The sequence below is a fragment of the Musca domestica genome, unplaced genomic scaffold (assembly GCF_030504385.1).
Source record: "Musca domestica strain aabys unplaced genomic scaffold, Musca_domestica.polishedcontigs.V.1.1 85, whole genome shotgun sequence".
In the NCBI taxonomy this organism is placed as follows: domain Eukaryota; kingdom Metazoa; phylum Arthropoda; class Insecta; order Diptera; family Muscidae; genus Musca; species Musca domestica.
Window position 1 is genome coordinate 2,113,110 of NW_026712418.1, and position 23,850 is coordinate 2,136,959.

The 23,850-nt window shown below is 40.9% G+C and overlaps 1 protein-coding gene across 2 annotated transcripts; it reads right to left on the reverse strand.

Annotated features, from left to right (window-relative positions):
- Positions 1-2,326: 2,326 nt before the first annotated feature.
- On the reverse strand, positions 2,327-23,479 carry LOC101891628 (protein purity of essence). Of its 2 annotated transcripts, none has more exons than XM_005178870.4 (11): positions 23,348-23,479; positions 23,067-23,161; positions 21,744-22,261; positions 19,529-21,683; positions 18,958-19,464; positions 13,749-18,874; positions 12,300-13,681; positions 12,035-12,239; positions 11,222-11,971; positions 2,792-8,621; positions 2,327-2,717 (listed from the first exon to the last, which is right to left on the reverse strand). In XM_005178870.4, the coding sequence occupies exons 1-11, from the start codon at positions 23,458-23,460 to the stop codon at positions 2,605-2,607; spliced, it is 16,794 nt and encodes a 5,597-aa protein (XP_005178927.2). In that variant the 5' UTR covers positions 23,461-23,479; the 3' UTR covers positions 2,327-2,604. The 2 variants fall into 2 exon arrangements, with proteins under 2 accessions (XP_005178927.2, XP_005178926.2); XM_005178869.4 differs by having other exon boundaries at positions 21,744-22,264.
- Between the last annotated feature and the right edge of the window lie 371 nt (positions 23,480-23,850).

Consider the following 23,850-nt stretch of genomic DNA (forward strand, 5'->3'; position numbering starts at 1 on the left):
CCCAATGTGTGTTTTATTACTGTTCATGCTTCGAATAGCAACTTTTTTGTTTCTAGGGAAGATATTTGAAAATTTCCAATATCGTAGTTTCTATGGTGGATCTACATACTTAGATCATCAAAGATCATCCTATCTCGCCGAGCATCCTATCTCTCTGTCAATGTCACTCTACAGGTCGCAGTTATGGGTCGATCCTCACGAAATTTTGCAGGGAGTTAGTGCTCTAAATACCAATTCTTTATCAAATGGATAGAGTGGAGGAAAGGTCAGGATAGAAGCCAGTCATTTTGAATATGATCTGATAATATTAAACAGGTGAAATGGACAATAACACTTGTGTGAAAAATACCAACGTTTTTTTGGTGCTGATAGTCACTTTTGTAATTTTTAGAGAACGTGTGTTTTTGGGAAATTTTGGTTATTCGAAAGGAGGACCTAATAATCACCACATCTGCTTTAAAATTAATTCTAAACTTATTCTACTCAGACTTTACCGTAAATTACAGGGTGAAATGAAAAAACTGCAACCAACTTCAGACTGCTGTCATTTCTAAGCCACTCGTCCGACAGCTGTTAAAATTATTCCAGTGACAGCTCATTAGATTGTTTACAAAATCATTTTGGTGAGAATTTTCCAGAAAAAAAAGTTATTCGTGATGGAATTCAAGAGTGATTCCTGGCTGGAAAATCACAAGTGGCTGTCGTTAGAGCACTCCAGCATTTTAAATGTAAATAAATCTTTTGTGTCTCATACCATCGCTCGTTACCGTGATGCTGGTAGCGTAGGCCGACGTCAAGGAAGTGGACGGAAGAAGACAGCAACATCAGCAGAAATGGTTCGAAAAGTAAAGAAGCAACTTGATCGAAACCCGCGTCGCAGTGTCCGAAAAATGGCTTGTGAGCTGAACATATCGCAATATTCCAATCGGCAAATATTGAAAAATGAACTCAGGGTAAATCCATTGAAATTCCAAAAAGTGCAATAACTTACACCCCAACAGAAAGAAAATAGACTCAAAAGAGTTAAAGAGTTGGCCGAAAGTGGTGAACTGCCGAATTTGGTTTTCTCCGATGAGAAAACATTCGTTGTCCAGCAGTTTGTAAACAAACAAAACGATCGTGTTTACTTGCCAAGAGATCAGCCGAAAATGTGCACCTTCGATTGGCCACCAGAACTCAAGCGCCGGCCATGGTAATGGTGTGGGCCGCTATAACAGCCGATAATCGCTCTCCGCTCGTATTCATCGACCGTGGCATCAGAATAAATATCGAATATTATAGCGAAAATACAGGGTTGCCCATATTCGACGGACCTTTGGGCCCATTCCAATCGACGAGGCTTGTCCGCAGGCAACATTCTTTGCTTCAATTGAATTTTGTACGGGAACAAATTCAAATTAATGCGAATAATCCGTTGTAAAGTGGACCGAGCCATGCCCAACTGCTGAGAACGGCGTTTTTGAGGGACCTCTCAACACTGGCTCATACGGCAGCGATATTCTCGGCCGATCGCCTTGGTCGACTTTTATATGGCCTCTTCGGATTAGAAAGAGCCTTACCAGTCGAAAATTTTTCGTATAAACGCTTAATGGTGTTCTTAGAAGGCGCACTTCTCACATTTTTTAATGTTTTAAAAGCACGTTGAATTTTCACAATTGACTTCTTGTAAATTTCAACTATTTCAGCGCTCGCGTGGCGTGTATTGGTTCATGGTAAAAATCTGCTTGGACTGACGCTTCAAACGCGGTATGTCATTAAGCGATGTGACATCTCTGTCAAAAGTTATGGCGTTGCCAGATGGGTCTTTCGAATATGGGCAACCCGTATTTTGGAGGGTGTATTAAAGCCTTGGGCACGCAAACATTTTGGCCGCAGACCTTGGACATTTCAACAGGACTCAGCACCATCGCACTCAGCATGCGCCACCCAAGAATGGTCACAAAATGAGGTTCCTCGCTTCATTTCCAGCGCACAATGGCCACCAAAATCTCCGGATACCAATCCGTTGGACTATTGTGTCTGGAGTATTTTTCGAAAGCAAGGTTGGCACTAATAAATACCAAAATGTCGATCACCTCAAGCATGCGCTACGCCGGAAATATGCCACAATACCGTAAAACAACATTCAGGCAGCGCGTGACGGTTTCATTGGCCGTTTGAAGGCCATAATTCGTACCAAAGGTGACCAATTCGAACAAATCTAAACTTATTCTACAATTTGATGCTATTTTCGACATATTTTGCTTTGCATGCCTAAGTTGGCCACCTCTCTTCCCGTTTCCATTTTCTGTATCCTTCCCTCTCCATCAGCAAAATACATAACACATATTTGAACATGTGAATAATTTATTCCGATTATTTTGTTATTGGTATTAATTGTTAAAAGTGCATTTAAATGGTATATGTTTATTTTGCAACAATCTACGTAGTTTTATGCCATTTATTGTTGAAAGCAGGAGCCCATTAAAGTTTCAAATCAACATGCATGGGGGCGGGGGCGGGGCCTAGTGGATTAGTAATGAATTCAATATTTCTTTGTGGTTAGTACATTTAATAATTCATTTTCAATTCGTATTTATTTTTTCGTAATTCAAACGCGTTATCTCAACCACTTGAGGATGAGGAAGATGCCGCAGCCGATGATGCTACCGTTGTGGGCAACGTGGACAAGACATCCTCAATAAATGTTTGTGGGTTTTCAATATCACCAAAAAGACCTAAGGCAAGAAGAAGAAGAAACCACATTTTTTATTAACAACAACTTCTCATTAACGATAAATTCCCAACTTACCAGCAACATCACAGAACTCCTCAAACGATGTACAGGGCAGGAAATCATCTGTGAACGTCTCCAATATCGAGTCGGTATGCTTCAACATAGTTTCATCGTTTTTACGTATGTAATTGAACAGAGAGATCGACCAGTCTTCTTCTTTAGGTGTAGCTACAGTTTTGAACAGCGTACTATATAGCAGATCCAAGAGGGCCCATATCATTAAGTAAGGCTTGTAGACAGAGTATTCTTTCTCCTGCCTATCGGCCGGTGATAGCAATGCTTTGCACAACACCGAAGGTGATACATGACGGGCTTGCGCCACAGCAACCAATCGTTTTAAATGAGCTATACGATGTTTTTGCCATGTTTCGTGAGAGTGGAGAGCCAGTGAAACGGTCAACATATAGAGTGGACCCTCTACATCATATGCCGTTTCTAGCCATTTTTCTGAGGGCGGTGCTGTTAGATAGGCCACCAATGTTTTGCTGTCGCGGGCTGCTGAGCGTGATGAGAGCAGCAAATAGACGGCATAGAAAAGCAAATAGGGCACAAAGTGCATATTCGATTGGGGACCACCACCACCGGCATCTTCATGGAAACTGCGTTCCCATGCGAAACGCATTAACAACAGCTTAAGATCGTGTATGCTATTGTTGTAGGAGATATCACAGCGCTGTGTGCTCTCTTGCATGTAGCTGGCGTGGCGCGTCATACAAGCTGAAAATGCTGCCTCGGAAACTTCTGGTCCCCAAAGTGGCAGTAGACCGTTGCAGCGGGTGTTGGCATTCTGTAAACTGGCCCTCTCCCATTCATCACGACCACGAGCCAAGCGTATGGCTGAGGTGTGGCAGTCAACATGTACCACATTGAAGTGGGTAACCGTTGTGTAGCCAATGGTTTTGCGAGATTTGATTTCGAATTCCTCCACATTACAGCGTTTGGTGAACGTATATATGCCCAAGACTTTGGTTGGTTGACAAGCATATCCCTCGCGACAGATAAAGCATGTGAGACCGGTTTCATCGCGTAGTTTTTCTATTTTCTGCAAAATGGAGCCCTTGGCCGTCACTTGGCCCTTTTCATTGGTGCGCATTCCCAAGGCATCCAATTGTTTCTCTCGAGTGGCCATGGCTAGACGTTTCTTTTCAGCCCGTGTAAAGTCTCTGACTTCTTGAACCCGAGATGCTGTGGCAGCATCGGTGCACAAAGCCTCTAGGAGATTTTCAGCCAAACTGCCAACATGTTCATCGCTCGACACCTGTTCCAAACGATGAATGATGGGTATGATGTCTTTGCTAATAGCCACCTGGGTAGCTTCATGTTTTGTAGCCAGACCGGTGAGGAATCGTAAAATATACTTAAGGCTTGGTCGGGAAATGAACTCTTTTAGCTCGTCCGAATCAGTTCTCAATAGGGTTGGCTTAACGCACGGTGCATAACGGGTGATGTAGTCAATGGCTTTCTCAACTATACCCAAACTGACGATATAATCCTTGAGAGTGCCGCCAATACAATTGTGTTCAATTTGATTTGTCAGAACACAAAACAGTTCCAGTTTAAATTCCTCTTCGGCGGTACGTTCCGAATCGAATTTATCAAAGTCAAGTGTGTCCTTAAAGTAATCGCACAGTAGAGCCATTTTAACTTCGTTGCCATAGACCAATGCAGCCAAAACACGTATCAGATGCCTTAGTACCGATGGGTTGTTGCGAACATTGGAACATTCGGTGCATGAAATCAGAGCAGTAACATATTCGGGTCCACCGAAGGTCAAAGAGAATTGTAAGAATGAGTCCAAAGTATCACTGGCAGCCTTTGACAGTATTGTTTCCATGATTTCCAAAAGTTGTTCCGTGACAGATGATTGAATCGAGTCCGGCTCGGATTGCAGACACATTTGTAAGACTTTGAGCAAAGTGTTGACTGCTCCCAATTCCGGTTGACAGAGAACGTCTTGGCAACGACGTACTTTTACACAAATTAGGAATAATTTCAGCAGTACTTGTATCAACTCTCGACATCTGGTTATATTCTGAAGACTTCCAATACGATCGAGCATAACTTTTAGGCCATTACAATCGGCCAATACATTTGCCAGTCGGAACAATTGTTCCGTATCTACTTCTTCCTGGGATTTATTATTCAATGTCTCAACAAATTCTTCGGTAGCATCGCCTAATAAACCTCGCATTCGATATACAATACGCATGGCATCCCTCTCGCCACCTTCGGCCAACCAAATCTTCTTGTAGACATCTTTGACTGGTAAATCGAGACTAATGATTTTATTGTTTACCAGCAATTCCATGCCATTATCATCTTCCAGCAGGGCAATCAGCTCACAATCTGTGCAAATCTTATTTTTAATGTCACGCATCAAGGGTCCCAATCCCTGTTCGCTGGAGGGATAGGGATTGCCCAACATACGACCTTGTAGGAAATCTTCTTGCTGAGGATCCTTTTCGAGCGTCATGAAAAATTCCGATTCATCATTTTCTTCGGGATGTATAATCGAATAGAGTCGTTCGAATATGAAAACAGGTGTTTTTATATCCTTCATTGGTGTCTTCTCAACGGTGTCAATTAGGATTTCCATAAATGCCCGAGTCTCTTCTTCAGTGCCACTGGTCATTTCCTCGAGCATATCCAAAAGCTTTTCTTGCGCATCATCAATTAGGCGGGTTCGCTGCACTACTAGTTTACGTAAAGACAAATAGCCCTCAAGTACCGGGCCCAGAAGACGAGTTTTATAGACTTGGCGTATTTGTGGACTGTCCAGGAAAAGGGCCAACAATTCAACAAATTGACGTAATGCATATCCCTGAGATAGATCCGAAGAAAGTGTGGTCTCCTCTAGGCGGTGAATTTTTTTGATTTCTTCTGCCAACAGTTGCGATATCTCGACGAGAACACCCTTTAGTGCTAAGTATTCACGCCAAGGTGTATCCACTGCTAGTAAACGGTACAAGGACAAAAAGTCTGTGCTGGCCTCACCAGCTTCGCCTACATGCTTCAAGAAGGTCGTAAGTAAATTGAGAATTTCACGTTTACGATCATGGGTCCGACTCAATACGGTGATCAAGGTGCAAACGAGGGGACGTCTAAAGCGGGAATTGTTGTTGAATAAAATTGGTTGCAACCAAGTTGCTGTCAATTGCAGAGGTTTGTAGGGTTGGCCACGATTCAGATGACGCAAACGCCAACGCTGTCCATATTTCTCGCGCAGATAATTTTCCCTCAGCGTTTTCCGACGATTCTCTCGACTTTCAGTGGTGGCACCACTGTTGGCATTCGCAGAACCTGCAGACTCATTTGAAAGTTGTCTCTCCGGAGTGGGTTTATGGGCCACCTGTTCGGCATGCTGAACCGATTCCAGTACAACAGCTAAAATATGTTCATCCTGCAATGAATTCTGGGCCGCTGCTGCGACAAGGGCTTTGTAGCTTTTTGATTGTTGAGCCAGCGAACTGGAGGGCATACGTGCCTTCCAGGCCTCAAATGAGTGTTGCGGGTCATTTTGTAGCCATTTCTGGAAATCGACACTGAGGCCTTCAACACAGTTTATTGAGGACAGTGTCGAGGGACTCAAATCACGTTTCAACTTCGGCGAGGGAATTGTTGGTGATATCAACTTAAGCATTATGTGTAGACATGGCTGTATAACCGAATAAACTGGCCCTCTTGGACACCGGCAGGTGTGTAAGAAGAGTTCAAACACTATTTTCAACTTTTGCTCCCAGCAAAAATCATCCTGCGATATTAAAACTCTTAGCAATTCCATTTCATGGTATATTGCCGAGTCGATATTGGTTAGGGGTATCGAGCCCAGCAAGGCAGACTTGACACGATCACTGATCAATTCGAGCAAATTCATACAGGCATCCTTGTTGTTCTTCGTGAGCAACACCAGCAAATTTCGTACTTCATCTTGGATTTGTGCAGTGCCACGGCGCAGATTATGTTGAGCCAATTCTTCAACCAATCCCTGACTGTACAACACCAATCTGCACTCATAATTTGAGGCCATGGCCCTGAGCAACGTCAAACATTGCTCGGTTGAGGCCAGGGCACATCCGTAACATTTGTTGATATTAAAATTGTCCCGTTTATCGGGAGTGTGTGGCAAACTGCTTTGATCCATTTGACTACGATCGTAGGCCACCAATTCACTGCGACATGCCTTGACTTTTTGCACAATTTTCGAGAGTTCTTCGAAAGATGAACGCGATTCCACGCAGTACTTTTGTGCCAAAAATTGTATGATCTTATTCACCTGCGAATTGCTGTGTATGGTTCCCAAACTCTCATCCATCAAGCGATCAGAAGATCCATGTTCAGCGTATTTTTGCAAAAGCAATTCCAGCATTTGTTTGTTGGCCAACAGTTGGCGATAGATACGATCAGCTCTTTCCAAAGAAGAATGTATAATGTGCACAGTTTTGGCTCGATCCTCTGCCGATTCTATTGGATCAACGGCACAACATATGCGTCCGTAAATACTAAAGTCAAACTTGGCGTATTTGCAGAAACCGCATGAGTGACACAAGAACGGATCCTTTTCGTCGTAATTAATTGCGCGGCATTTATGGCATTGGAATACATTTTCACCACAATTACCGCAAACACCGGGATATGAGGGCACGGCGGCACTACATCTGGGACACTGGAGATTTTCCGAGGAACCCGTTACAGTTTCATAAAAATCAGCATACTCTATCATTAAATTACAGGCCGTAATCGGTAGGGGGAAATCCACCTTAACTTCTGTCTGGCCCGATTGCAGAGTGACAGTACGTGCTTTGTGCCACATGGCTGGTTTGTTCTTTAGCTCCACCACAGCCTGCACTGTACGATTGTTGTAGTAAATATTGATGGTCCTTACCATTTTCGTACGTTTCAAATCAGCAATGCGCACTATAAGTTTGGATATGGTATGACATTGGACCAGTTTTACAATCATGGTACAGGTGGTAAATTTAGAATCCGATTTAATGGATGGCAATTTGATATTGGCCATGGGCACCTCTGGATTGTTGCAAACTAAGCAAGGTTCCGATTCCAAATAGTAACCATTCATTTGCAGAATTTGCTCCAGCGATGTGTAGATAGAAGCATTCGGATGTTTGGAAAGTAAATCGTTTTGTTGTCTCAAAACTTCTACAGCCTTTTCGGTAAACTCTGGCAAACGTTCGGTTATTGTTTTCGTGCTTAACGTCAAATAACCCAAAATATCAACAAATTGGGCTGTACGACGTCCAAATTGCGGCACCAAAGGCCACATATTCCATAAAATATTTATCAATTTCTCCTTCTGTCGTTCGTTGGCATAATCATATATGGCATACACCAAGGAATGGGCCTGCCAGCGGATCGATGTTATGTTGGTTTCCAACAAGAAGATACGCACAAATTTATTCAGCAATGAATCGGAAACGAAGCGGAATATTTGATGGACAAATGTGGAACAATGCGTGGAGTCAAACTTCGAATCAAAAGTCATTTCAATTTCTTCCGATTTATCACGATCTCCACGCATTTTAGAACCACCAGCAACGCTAGATGAGCTGCTACCATTTTCCGATTGCTGTTGTTGTTTTACAGCCTGTATATTATTGCAGAGGGCAGCTTGTAACAATTGTAATATTATTGGCGACACACCATCATCCAGTTGATAACAGGCAATTTCGATTAGAACTGGTATAACATCCTCATGAATGAGACAGAACTTTTGCCAATTTCCGGTACGTATTTGTGAAATTTCCTGGCACGTCCGTAAATGTTCCGTTAGCTCAACTAAAGAGTCGTAGCTAAGAATTGGTATTGATTGATTGGTTAAGACAAGGTTCTGAAAAAAAAGAGTGACGAAAAAAAATTCATTAAAAAAAATAATTAAATAATTTCAAAAGTTGTCGAGAAATACTCGTTTATAGAAGGATGTTTTTAGCAGACCTTCGAAAAATGCGCTCTAATTTGTTCAAAAATTGAAATTTACTCGAATTTGAGTGAGAGCTCTCCCAGGAGCAGAAAAAAATTCGAGCAAGCTCAATTTTTCGATGTTGCTCGAATGAGTGAGTATATTTTCCTCGTATCGAGTGGGAGCAAAATTGGTTCATAATCGAGTTGTTGTATTACTATTTAAGTGTCGTATTCTGTACAATTTGGTATTGGGTGAATAGTGCTTGTAATTTGATATAAGACTCGCCGTTCGAGTGTAGTCGGGACATATGGAGGTGGTTTTGGAAATGTGTTATATAGTTGTTCGAAAAGTGGCACAAAATTGGGTGAAGGAATATAGCTGGAATTTTTTGAAAAAGTTCTAAATGGTACTAATTTTGACTCACAATTTTGTCTAGGGAAGGGATAGAGGTGAAATTCTGAAAGTTGATATTAAAGTCACTTTTGGTTTCAAGGTCTTACATATGTAGAGGTTGAAATAGTTTGGGCAGAAAAACTGAATGTGTGTCCATTGTGCAATGGCTTTACTAATATCCTCCTCGGTAAACTACAAAATGACCGATTTTAAAGACTTTTTGATGGAAAAGGTAAACCATTTCTTATTATTTCTTCCGAAAAAGCAAAAACTTGAAAAATATATGACACCTTCAAGTTTTGATAAAAAACTATTTTTCAATACCCTCCACCATTTGGAAAGATCTTGAATAATTAAAAAAAATGCGTCGAAAAATACCACTTAAATGAAAACCGTTATATGGGGGATATACGAAGACGTGGGCCTGCTTAAGTAATTTTTCCGAACTTGAAATACAAAATGTAAATAATGTCGCTAATATCATCAAATTTGAAATAATTCCAGTGAATAATATTGCTAATATCATCAAAATACCGGATAAAGGGAGATACCGTTATATGTGGGCTATGCAAAGACGTGGGCCTGCATAGAAACTTTCTGGCATAAGTTGTAGTACTCATTTCGAGCTTCAAACTTTAAATACGAAATTTGAAACAATTCCGATCCAAAATGTCACTAAAATCATCAAAATACCGAATATCGGGGCTACCGTTACATGGGGTATATACGATATCGTAACGATTCTCTTCCAAGGAGTAAAATACTCGGAAGCAACTCCTGGTGTGGATTTTGAGACAACTCCATAGAAAAATTTGGCTACAATCATAAAAATACCGAATCGGGAGGTACCGTTATATAGGGGATATACGATATCCCATATAGACAATTATCTTCCGGGCGGTAAAGTACCCACAAAGAACTCCTTGTGTAGAATTTCAGACAATTCCATTGAAAAATATGCCTAAAATCATCCAAATACCGAATATCGAGGTGATATACCAGATCTTGAACTTATATAGAAAATTATCTTACAAGCAGTAAAGTACCCACAAAGAACTCTTTGTGTAGAATTTTAGACAATTCCATTGAAAAATGCGCCTAAAATCATCCAAATACCGAATATCGAAGGTACCGTTATATGGGGGCTATATACGATATCGTGAACCGATATAGCCCATCTTCGAACTTGACCTGCAACAGACAGACGGGGCTAAATCGTCTTAGATTTTTACGCTGATCAAGAATATATACATATATACTTTGTTAGGTCTAAAATTATTATTTCGATGAGTTACAATAAATGGAATAACGAACTTAATATACCCTCCATACTATGTAATGTGGAGGGTATAAAAATGTTGGCAAACTAAACAAATTGTGCATCTTGAGTACTAAAAAATTTTAAGGTGGAGTTTTCGCTGGCGAGTTAGCCGACACTTGCTAGCTTCAAATACAAATAAAAAGCTCTTAAAAATTCAAGATGACAGCCAATTTTTTCAATAATACAGAAAATTAATCTTCTCTCTTGCCATTAAAATGTGCCTTAAAATGGTTCCAGTCCCAGTGTTGGGATATGCTCTTTTGAATGTTTTTAAGAGTCACCCTCGAACTTTTTTGATATATCCACCCTTCAAAATCAACTGCAAATTAACCTGTTTAAAACAAAATCAGTATGTTTTCTCTACCGAAACCGTGAGTGGCGCTGTTCATTAGTGATTTTCTGGTTCATATTGTTGGTTATTTGAAATGCCTGGGTGCTAACTTAATTATTAACTAAGGAAGACTCTATTCCCTAAGAGCTAATATGAACAAATTTGTGGGTATTCATCTACCTCCTCCATTAACCAAAACGCTGCAACGGTACGTATTTTCATTGAAGGAACCAGCAGGCCATAATTTGTGGGCGAGAATTGTTATAAATACCGCAAGCAAATATTTCTAACAAAAATAGGATTAAGTCTGACCATTTTTAAACAACAAAACTAACTACGGCCTACCAACAGATTAATGCCAACACTTTTCTATTGATATGTTTTCATCGATTTGTGATAATTGTCGTGCCTGCTTGCGTAGCTTATTAAGCCTCATTTGCAATAAAATGAAAAAAAAAAAAACTAAAATAAAAAATTACTCACCTTCGTATTGTATAGATTACACAAATCTTTAACATAATTAAAGTGTACATCCAATGAATGGCCATCACGGAACATTCTAAATTTCTCCTTGTTACCACAAATGTACATCAACAGCTTCCGCACTTGACGCCTCAATAAGGCATTCAAATTTAACATCATGTATTCACACAAAGTGTAAGTCATATTTTCACAATATGAATGATACCAGTCATAGGTGCCGGGATGTGTGGCCGATAGACGTAAAATTTGATACGGCAGACGTACAGACATTTCAGTTAGAAGGGCATCGTACGATTCAAATATGTCGGGATAGTTTTTCAAATAGTTATGTGGTATCAGTGTTGACAAATCAGGCTTGGGACCATAACGAATTGGTTTTAAGAGGCTATTCTGTGTTGGTGTTACCGCCGAACCACTGACAACAGGCGTAGTAACACTATTACTGGGACCAGTGGCAATTGCACTAACAATACCACTCGCTGCCGCCGCAGCAACCGATGCTTGATTTTGTTCGCTGGATACACGTTTCCAATGTTGCAATAATGATTCCATAACAACCAAACAGAATGTAAAGGCTCCATTATTGCTTAGAATGCTAGCTGTGGTACTGGCCACAAACGAGGCGTTATCCTTGAATTGATGTGGTGGTGAAGTTGTTCCAGCCTGTTTCGATTTCGTTTTGCCCATTAGAACACCGAAAAGAGACAGTAGGGCCAAACGAACTTCATTTTTAAGATTCTTGTCTTTCATCTAGAATTAAAAACGGAAATTAAAATTGCATCACATTACATTTCTGATTTACACAAAACATACCTTCGAAGCATTTGAAATGGAGTCCATTTCAACATACTCAACTAGAGCTGTAAGTAGATCGTTTAAGATTTTCTGGTCACGCTCATTGTTACCATTCAAATCGGTGGTCAGCATTAGTATGACCTGGATCAATGGTATGGCTTGCAAACCATTGCAGTCATCAAGAGTCTTGATGTTGGAGATGATGCTACCCAAAATTGCAATTCTGTGAAAAACGAGACATTTATTAGATATAGATTTAAAGAGGCAAAAACGCTAAAATTACCTTAAATCGTGTAACTTGGCCAATTTTTCATCTTCAGTAGCATCATTATCTTCGGTATCGTTGCTTTGACTGGCCTCTAAGGCTGCTGCTCGACTCGTTGTTGGCATTTCTGTAGGTGCAACGTTGGTTAGGGCGCTAGCACCAACTGCTGTTCCTGCTGCTCCTTTAGCAGAACTTCTGGCACCTGTCATGCTACCACCGCTGGCACGTGGCGGTGAAGCTGTGGCACCACCACCATCACCTTCATATGTACTGCTTCTACCCGAGGTACCTCCAATTGATTCAACACCACTGCCTCCACTTTCTGAACCACCACTTCCCACCGGTTCAGCAGGTGAAGTGCGTAGGGTTGAACCATCTGTTGCCACATTGGAGCCCTCATCATCTGAGCCAGCAGCTGAAGACACAGCAGCCCCACCGCTGCCACTACTACCACCACCACCAGCCGCAGCCGCTGCCACAGCCTGTAGTTGTTGTTGAGCGTGTTGTAATTGAGCGGCAGCATTGCGCATTCCTTGCAAATTCGAAAGTCCTTGTTGTAAATGTTGTAGAGCCGGTTCGGCTCCACTGCCATCGTGTTGTTGTAAACTTAAAGCAATGGCAATATCCATAATGGCTTCATCATCTGCATCTTGTTGTAGTCCCAAAAGTTGAGGGAAACCGCTACCCATAAATGCTTCCAAAGGATCTACCAATGCATTGGGGTCATTGGCTACTGCACCGGGAACTGTTACATATTCCGCACTACCGCTACGTTGCACGGAAGAGGGCGGTGAAGAAGACCCTCCACCAACAGCTGCCACCACAGGATTTACTATACCGGCCGCCTCATCTAAGGTGTCATCCTCGTTACCCATACCAGCTGCACCTACCACAGCTGCAGTATTGACCATAGAAGCAGTGGTTGATAATGCCGGCGGCGTTGGTGTAGAACACAATGTTGGTGTTATAATGGCCACTTTTCTGCGCTTAGAACGTGGACTAAGCAACAATATTATGGCCTCTTTGGCGCTGTGGGATATAACACTGGATTCGTTTTTCAATAGTTTTATAAACATCAAAGTAACCCTCTCCACTTGAGAAATGTCGGCCAAAGCAAACGCATGCATTATCTCGACCAGACAATGTACTATTGTCTCAGTGTGTGACAGACCTTGGCGTACAATTGATGTTGGCTCATCTATGGCTGGAGTGATTTCGTATAGCTTTTCCACGAATTCCATTAAATCAGCAACTATTTCGAATTTATTGTCCAAGCAGATTTTCGTCAATGTCATGGGTCTTGTTGTGGCAATGCCACGTACCATAAGAACCAAGCGGTAGAAGGCTTCAGGATCTATGTCTCTCAATGTTTCACGACTGGCTAGCTTGGATTTGAGAACCTATAGGATGATGGGGGAAATAACAAAATTAACATATCGTTCCATATATTTGTAATTGCTTGCTTACCTTCAATTCATCGTTGACATATACCAACATTTCATAATCCTTGTAATTGTGATAGGCCTGGCGATTGCCAAAGAGTGTGGCTAAAACATATCTTGATTGTACCTGCACCTGGTTAGGAGTTGGCAACAATAACAAAGATGTCGCAGTATTTGTGGCCTTTTGTTTTATAGTACCAGTCAGGGCATTTGTACCCAATAGACTTAATGAACAATCGAGTACTTCCAGCAGCATAGTTACCATTCTATCCAACTGGGTAATGGAGTTGAAGCCTTCATAGCAAGTTCCAGAGGTACCCATAACACCATATGATGTAGCAGTTGCTGAACCACTACCGGCGACATTCGCTGAAGACGATGGCCCACCACCAGCAACTTCATCCGTATCATCGGGCCAACCAACTAAATCTTTAGATTTACCATATACCTCAATGGAATCAAGCATGCAAACATTGTCGGGATCTCTTGATTTTCCAAATACCACCTTGAGGCATTTGTCACATTGCAACATTTCTTCTCGTGTCAGTGGGATATCAAACCATCGAGCTCGACGTACTGGTGTTGGTATTGTCCTACCCAATATAGTAACACTTTGTGGTGCTCGGTGTGGATCTTGTGTTCCCAGCAGTACCCGTATTCCCACAATAACCATATTGTTCGGATCATTATTATATATTTCCAATGTAAAGCCGGTTGCCTTGGTAGAGGCAACATACATTCCCGTAGAGAAGAGGCGTATTTTAAGCTTCTGTTTATTGTAGATTTGTAACAAATCATTGCCACCAAAATCAACGTCTGGCAGCATGGTACAATGTTCGAAAAAGTCAATGGGGAAAATGGGATTGCCGTTCGGACCTGTTGTCTTTTGTTGATGACTTGATTTACGTTTCGATTTTTTACTCGCTCCATTGGAACAAGTTGATTTGCTACTCAAATTCGAGGTGTACAATTGATTACTTAACGGTTGGACCTGTGGCGAAAGCCAGAATGAGGTTGTCTCCTGATTGGCTGTAAATATTCGCAGGCTTCCATCTTCACAGAGTAATATAAGGGTTGTTTTCTCAACGCCAGCCACTGTATGACGTATGGCAACCATATCCATAATGCGAGACTTGGAGGATTGGGCCTTTATTTCTTGCATCAGAATACGTTCGGGTGTAAACATAAATATAACTGGATTATTAGATGTGTGCATCATGGCACAGATAAGACCTGGATGGCCGGGTATTTCCGTCCACTGACATAGAGGCTGTGGTGGACCCTTGGAGGAATTCTTCGAGGAACCGGGCGATATTTGTAGATGGGTAATACATCTTACTCCCTTGTTGACATCTGTTAGGGGAGCAACAAAACTTTTGCCAACCGAATAACTGAAGAACAACAATTGCAGGGTATGCGAGTAGTAGATGGAAACACCACCACCTCCCTCCTGTCCATTGACATCTTTAATTTGTGTATGATTTAATTCCAAGGTGTTTGTTACATAGAAATCTCCATGTTTGGCCAGTGATTGATCGTCAAGTTTTTGATAGTATATATAGCCGGATGAGGCTATTATAAGCATGTAGTAAACACCATCCTGATATACAAAACAGCAGTCACGTATTTTGCCCACTGCCACCAGGAAATAGTATTTTGGACTATAGGTATCCTCCGAAAGTTCATAAATTTTAACATAGTCTGCAGTAACCAAAGCCAGCATAGTTTGGGATCCTGGCAGCCACAGGGCTTTCTTAATGAAATTACCATTCTCCAGTTGTGGGGTCAAAACAATGTGCTCACTTGTGGCCCCGGTGTTGGTAAATGTGAGTATGTGGCATTCTTTCAAACCACATACGGCCAAACAATCTTCATTGGCTGGATTTGCAGTCAACGAGAGCACAGTACATGGTATGGGAGCCGAAGATAGTTGTGTCAATGTCAGTTTACGTTTGGCAGCATCCTGTTTTAGCAAGGCTGACAGTTGAAGAATTGTTACTTTGCCTTTTTCATGGGATACAGCCAAGTGCTGGCGTTTGCCGTGGGGCGAAGAAAGGCAACACAAGGCTACTCGTCGCACCAAACCGGATGATAACAATTGTTTAATGGTTTGTCCCTGATCGCCGGAATAACTCATGCGTACATTCTCAAAGGCACCTTCTTGCGAGCCCAATGTTGGTAACATCAATTGATCGGTATGTTGGAACGTTTGTTCTCCATGGAGACGCAAAAGCGCTGCTTTTGCTCTACGATGACAGCCCACAATCGAAAAGAGATCACAATTCTCTTTGATGGCTGGCATTATAACATCAAAGAACTCGAGAATACATTTCACAATATTAGTCCACTGGTCGGTGTTTTGTAGGGCTTCTTTGGAACCCTCCAATAGTCTGGAGAGCAAAGAAATGCGTTCGTTTGTCGCAGAGGAGGACATTAGGAAATTATTGGTTGTCATTTGCAAAGCTGAATTGGAATTTTGTTGTTGTTGCTGTTGGTGATGTTGCTGTTGTTGTTGCTGGCTTAAACAGCTTTGAGAGGGCGGTGTTTGTGCACGTTTCGACTGTGACAAGACGCCACTCGTTCCACTGCTATTGCTACTGGAGTATATTCCCGATGTTGAATAGTCACTTTGTTGTCCACGACTATCTCCAGTCGTTGTACCGCTAGATACCCGCCTTCTCAGAGCCTGACAAGAACCATCCTCTTTGGCACCACAGTCACAAAAGAAATTTCCATATTTAGCATAACTAACGTCATGTCCCTTGTGACAAACTCTGGCACATACCGAACAAACACCGACTGTATTGACCATATTGCAGGTGTGGCAATGATACCAATGTTGATTCATAAATTCCTTTTGCGTTAAGGAGAACGTACACAATTTGTTGTTAAGGCTATCCTCGTCCGAGTCCTCAACAAATGAGTCATCGTCTCCTTGCTGATCGTTGGCAAGATCGTCCATTAAATCTTCCAAATCGGTTTGAATGTCATCATCCCAGGCAGGCTGTTGTTGGTGTTTGCTGCCTCTGTGTCCCAAACTTTGTAGCAACTCATGCAGATATTTTAACAGAGCATTAACGTTTTCCAAGATGTTGGGCGACATTATGAGCGACTTGTGTAGACTCTGGGTCTTTTCTAAAATCTGGAATTTGGTAATTTCCAACCACATAATGGTGGCATTGAACAGTGTTGAATGGCCCTTGCCTTGGGCACAATCGGCCAAGCAAATCATTATTTGTAGAATATCAGAGAAATCATTGGCCTCATGTGAAGATGGAGAAATCAATGTTTGACCCAGTTGAAGCAAAGACTGGAATAAAAGCAACGCCACGGCATTATTGTTGGTTGTGTTTGAGCCGATTGCGGTTGTCTTGCCATCATGTACAATATATTTGATAACATTTAGCAGTAGAGCTCCATTTCTTTCGCTCTGTTGTTGATTTTGTAATTGCTCGTCTTGAGTGGTAGACAAAGGTTCTGACTGATTTGTAGCCAAGAAACTGCTATTACCAGCCGTTGTGGTTTGTTGAGGCCAAATACTCAGCGATTGCGCAGCTGCCGAGCTATTCTGTTGAGTGGCTGAAGCCGCAGCCGCAGCAGCTGAGGGTTGATTTGCGGCATTGTCTTCATCTATTGCTTCTGCATTGTCCAATGTTGACGATTGATTGCCAAATTGTTCCGATAAAGAGGCTATGGCAGAAATGGTTGCCATATTTGTGGGTGTCTGGGCATTACTGGATGAAGTGCTGGATGTTGTGGCTGGCACACCTGTGGCCGAAGATTGTTTTTCCACGGGAGTTTCTGTTTGTTGTGAGATAACACTTTGTGGGCCATAAATAACATGTGTTAGCCAACACTTGATACGTTGTTGCTCAACACTGGCCAACTCTCCAAAGCAACTTCTCAATTCCTCTAGTGGGAATGCCGAGTCTGGTTGCTGGGCTATTTGGAATAGTTTTTCAACAAATTCTAAGAGTTTACGAGCATAAGACATTGATAGATTAGTACCCGTAAAGGACAACAACAAATCCACCAAACTGGGTTTAATCGCCGTCGGAGAGGTGTCAGTGCTTTTCTGGGTAAAGAATTGATGTATGGCTTTAATACCCATGGGTTTCTCCAACATTGCAGACATTGACTTAACAAACGCGAACAATAGCGATTCATCAAATATCAAACTTTGCTGCACCGAGGGTGGGAAGTTCTTCGCTTCCTCAGCATATTCCATTAGAAAACGATAGTGATATTTCAGTATATAGTTGTATGACATGAATTGCTGTTGCTCTGAAGCTTGATCGACTCCCTGCATTAATGTTAGCAAACATTTCTCGGCAATATCGAAAACATATTCCATGCGTGCGTCCATCATAGTCTCTATGAGCATGGGTTTTAGTTGCTCTTCTATGAGGGATTTGCAAGCGCTATCCTGCTGCCATTGTTGTTGTGATGATGTCAACAAAAGATTCATCAAACTAAAAAGACTCTTCAGGCAATGCTTGAAAGAATTCAAAGTCGAGTAGTAATTGTCTCGGGTCAATTCAGTAATGTGTGATTCAATTACGGTAAGGGTATACACTTCAGCGGGGTATTGTTGTGTTTGCTGACCACTATTGGATGTATTGAAAATAGCATCGGACACTGGCAGGGATTCACACCAATCACCTGTTATAACTTCCTTATTTTTATTGTCCAACAATTTTAGGAATTGTGAACATAAATCTGTGCAATATGAATTATTGGAATTTACAATGGCCAGTATACATTCCAGAATATTATCTGGCGTAACATTGGCCAATGGTAAAATTTGCACCATTTTGTGACGAACTGTATCGCGTAGAACTTTGTACGTATTGACCAACATTTGTAGAAGTTCTTTAGATGATTGGTGACGTTCTTGCAAGGCAATAGCATTGCCAGAATCAGATTCACTCTTTTGTTCATTATTATCAAATTGCGTTGAAGCATATGTCGATTCGTCGGCACTTGCTCCAGCTGCTATCGGCGAAGAACCAGTAGTTGGACTTGCTACTGCTGTATTACTATTTGAAGAGGATCGCTGGGGCTTAATGCCCTCCTTTTCAGCCCAAGCAACGGCTTGCATGTGCGATAATAAAGCATCCAATAAAATTATATATGAGAGTGGTGGATTGGCTATAAATAAATAGAGAAAATTATTATAATAATTTTTAAATCACTTCTTTTAAATTATCTAAAATATGGTATTGGGAACTTGCCTTTGTTAATATGTTCATTGCAAGATTCAATGCCCAGAATTGTTTGTTTCAAACTAAAACGTACATCACTGACACGATCGGTTATGGTATTCCACAAAGTTTCGGCGAATTGCGTGTACATGCCTTGTTTAATTAGACTGTTGACAATAAGATAATGCGAAGTTGGGCAACGAATGGACCATAGCAGTGAATGCAAATTAGGTTTCTTGTCAACTTGTAGTTGCTCGACATGTGTGGTTGATGGCGGTAGACCCAGCAATAGCTTCCAGCATATGCTAAAGCAATAACGTATGGCACACAGAGTATGTGTACTATCTCGAGAATGCCATGACAGTGTCATATCCGTAATGCCCAAAATATCAATAAGTGCATCTACCAATAAGGGATATTTTAATTTGTCCGGGGTGCAGAGGATGAAATTCCATGCCAAACCATCTAATTTGAACTCTTGATTTGTTGGAGATGTATCTCCTACAAGAGTTAGCGAGTAGAACGTCGGACGAATATCTGAAAACAGAAGAACAACACAATAAATAAATTTAATCAACCTATGTTTATATCCTAAACTCACTTGACATACAATCAGCTGCACTTCTACGAAACTCATCCTCGATGTCTTTGCGAACAAACGAAGTCAGTTTGGTCTTATTATTCAATAAATCGGCAATCTTTTGATTTTCATGCATAGTGCTAATGCTGAAGAGATTCCATCGGACTGAATCCAATAGCTCTGATGGGGCATTGTACAAATGTTTCATCAGATATTCCAAGAAGAGAAGTAAACGGGATAGCAAAATAATTTGACTATTCCTTATGGGTTTGTCACTAGATATATCACGACAAACTTCGGCACACCGTATCACACCACCGGCTGTTAAAAGTAGTATAGATTTCTTTTGCATTAGATTCAATGAATGGAACAGGAAAAGCAAAAGCTGGGCATGCTCCATATTAAGGTCCTCATAATCAACATTTGTTGGAGGATTTGTCGAAGATGATCCACATACGCCCTCTACTAGAGTATTGATCAAACGATGCCAAACAGAAAGACAGGCTGCTTCTTTTTCTTGCGTGGGTTTTAGCAATAAAATCTGTACCAATACTGAAAGAGTGCTTGGGTAGACCTGCAATGGCCATGTGTTGGTTTCGCTGGACCAGGGCGATACTCCAAGATGTTGCAAAAGATTTGACTGCAAAGATTCACTCAGCAAAGACGCCGATACCAAATTGTGAAGATAACGTCCAACTGCTCCGGAAAATCTTATCATTGCCGATTGCCATTTGTTGCATGTGTTGGTTTCTGTTTCATTTCCTCTGGCGGAATCACGATCTAAATCTTTAAGTATGTTAGCCATCAAAAGCATTTGCTGATCAGATAGGCCAGCCTTAACGTATCTCTGAAGATAACTATGTTTTTGGGAGAAAAATTGATCCATGAAACAGAAAATTTGTGCCGCCAAATCCAGGTATTCATGAGGCTCATCTAAGGCTGGTACTAAATTCGATTTCTGTCCTTCATTGTTCTTATCATTATTGTCAACCGATTGATTCTCATCGGCCGATTCAGGTTGAAGAGTTTCTTTAAACCAATGACCCAGATAACTTTCACTATCATCCTCCTCTGAATTGTCTGAGCATGAAAGGGTATCATTAAAATACGTTGTTGAATCTGAGTAGCTTATTGGTTCACATTCTGTACGATCTTTAGTGTTTGCACGTTTCAAATTGCAGGCTTTACGGTAGGTAACAGTGGCCAAGAAGGTAAACAGCTGATGTAATGTGGCTGTGTTAAGGACACGCATTACTCTTTGCAAAGTTGTATAGTTTTCTAAGACATCAAAATTTGCCGGCTCTGGCAAAGCAGCTGTAGAAGGTTGGCTTTGTCCTTGCTGCTGCTGCTGTTGAATATCCATAGACGAAGTTGTTTCGATTTTTAAATCATCTATAAGTTCTGTCAAGAGTTTTATACAGTGATTGGCAATGGCTGCGTTCAAAACACCAAATCCCTGTTGAACTTTAAAGAGATTTACACGAGCAGATGCAGTTGGTTGAATACTTTCACCAGATTTACTTTTAGCCTGTTTCGATATATCATCTTTACTCATACTTGTACTGGTACTGCCTGAAGCGCCCAAAGCTCCTTGGATACCGCTTACCAGGAGCCATGCACCGAAACATAGATGGTTTTGATAAATGTGTGAACGAGCTGATTCTTTAAACATTTGTCCAATAGTTGTATAAATTTCCAATGCTTTGTCGACCACTGTGCGGGCATTCTCTTCGTTGTCATCGGCATCCTTACTCGATGATTGTGTAGACAATGAAGCAGTTGATCCGCCAGAGGTTGTTGATTTTTGGGTACTTGCCGTAGACGACATATTCAAAACACTGCTGGCAATTGAAGCTAAAACAGCGCAATACAAGGCGGAAATAGCACATTTCGAAAGTTTAGCTATGCGACTGGGTGTCAATGGTTGTAAAATAGGTAATGTCAAAGCTTGTGACAATATGGAGATATCGGTGACCATATGTGTCAAAGTGTTTCGTATTTGTGTGGCTTCTACTTGTGTCAAAGGCAAATACAATGGTTTGCCAGCCAAGTTAGCGATGGTCTCTTGATATTTAAGACGATAACGGGTCAAAATTGGTAATGACGAGCAGACATCCAAGATAATGTCCGCCCCATTCAAAGACTGTAGATATGCAGCATTTGAAGCGAATACCTCCTAAAATCAAAGATATTTATGATAACAATGCACTTGAGTTATTCAGATTGCATTACTTACTGAACAGTCGGTTAACTCTTCGCTGAGGGGAGCCCATGTCATTTTACCGGCTTCCAATGGCGCTGTTAACTGATGTATAATTATAGAAGACAAATCGGAACGAGATCTTTTTATCTCCGATTTAGGTGAATCCTTTTCTCCAGCATTACTACCACCACCTGTGGAACTACTGGCGGCAACAATACTTTTTGTATTTTCTGGGTATTTGCTGCTCTTCAGCACAGCCGCGACAGCATTATAATCAAATTGCAAGACATTTGTTGAACCAGCACCTGCGGTGGCACTGGTATTTGAGGAGCTAGCATTATTACTGCCTGCAGTTGCTCCAGCACCGCCAGCCCCTGCACTTGTTGCTGTGGATGTTGATTTCGTTTGAGATGAAGTTGATGGTTTGCCTTCGCATAGGCTTTTCAAAGCCGGTAACAACCATTTTATTTCATAGACGCAGACCTTGCCCAAGCGCAATAATATGAATCGTATTAGAATGGCGCATGCCTCATGAATTTGTGTTTGTGAGACTGCTGGAAAGATAAAAAAAAATACAAAATGTTATTATTTTACCCATGTTAATGAATATAAAACAATTAAATTAAGTCGACTTTTCACAGGAATTTGATGAGTCACTTCGTCATAATACTTCTATATAAAAACAAGTTGAATCATATGAATTACTTTTCTGACTTGGCCTCAATGTAGTCTGAATTGTATCTGCTAGAATATGCGACTAATAATTTCCTAAAATATCATGTCTTTGGACAAGTCTTAGTGGACTCAGAGCAATTAATAGCAATCGTACAACAATATCAATCTAAGGCAAAACTCCATTCTTAGAATACATGGTTAACATTGAATCACATCGCATTCCAGGACCACTTGCAATACACTCAAGGAAATTGAAAATTATGACGAAAACGGGCTAGCAACATGACCGAGTATCTGGTGCCAGAGTTGAAAAATAAATGCAAACACCGAAGCCTGGACAGTCGCGAACATATCATCACGATCTTTTCTGGGGTCATTAAACATATGTGGTTCTGTAAAACCAAAGTTCTCCACAAAAACACATTATTCTCTTCTTATAAGAAACTAAATATGCACAGAGAATTTTTTAAATACAAAATAGAACATTTTCCTTTCGATTACCCCCTTTTAAATTAATGAAAGCTGTGTCTCAGCACTCCATTTTTCTTTCAAGAAAAAATAATAAATAAATAATATTCTTTGACAATTGACTACTTGGTAAATGTCTCAACCCATCTATAACGGTACATCTTGTCACCCTGTGTGTCGCCATTGCATACATACAATTTTTCCTGCACTTACCATATTTGCATTGACTCAATTTATCCGCAGCTAAGGCAGCAAAAGCCGTATAAAACTGCAAATGATTGTTATCCTCGTCGAAAAACTCATTTTCACTGCAAAATAAAATGAAATATTCTTAAACTTGATGAAAGAATTTCGCAATAACTTGCAAATTTTATGAAGAAGAAATTTCTTTGTTCAGTTGCCGCATACACACATACGCACAAGTTTTGGCATAACTTCTTTTGCATTTTTCTCTGTCAATAGTTAATATTTTGACAAAATTCCTTTTCACTCACCTTCGCGTGATAGCCTTAATTATATTAAGGATTTCATTTTTATTTGTTAATGCGTAACGATTATTTAAAAGAGGTTTTACTACGGAGCTCCAATCGCCCCCATGAGCAGACATTTTTATAATATTAGGTATACGAAAGTCGACTTTCGACTAGCGCTAGAAAACTTTCGATGACACCATCGATGTATCGATATTTTATTTGATCTAGTAATAAGTTTGTCTGCTCGCCATTCAGACACCTCGCATCTCATTATCTTTTACATTACTCTCTTTTGTTTAACATTAATATTACACCTCATCCCATTCGCACGTAGCATATTTATGCACAATCAGGCTAAGTTAGAAAAGGACAATAACAGTTCTAAGATTATATGTTAATCACTTTCGCTTTATATGTTAATCACTATCGCTTTCATCGATACCTTAACTACATGTTTTACGAATATTTAAAATCCAAAAAATGTCTTTTATGAAAACATGTTCGGTGTAAACATGGTACAATTA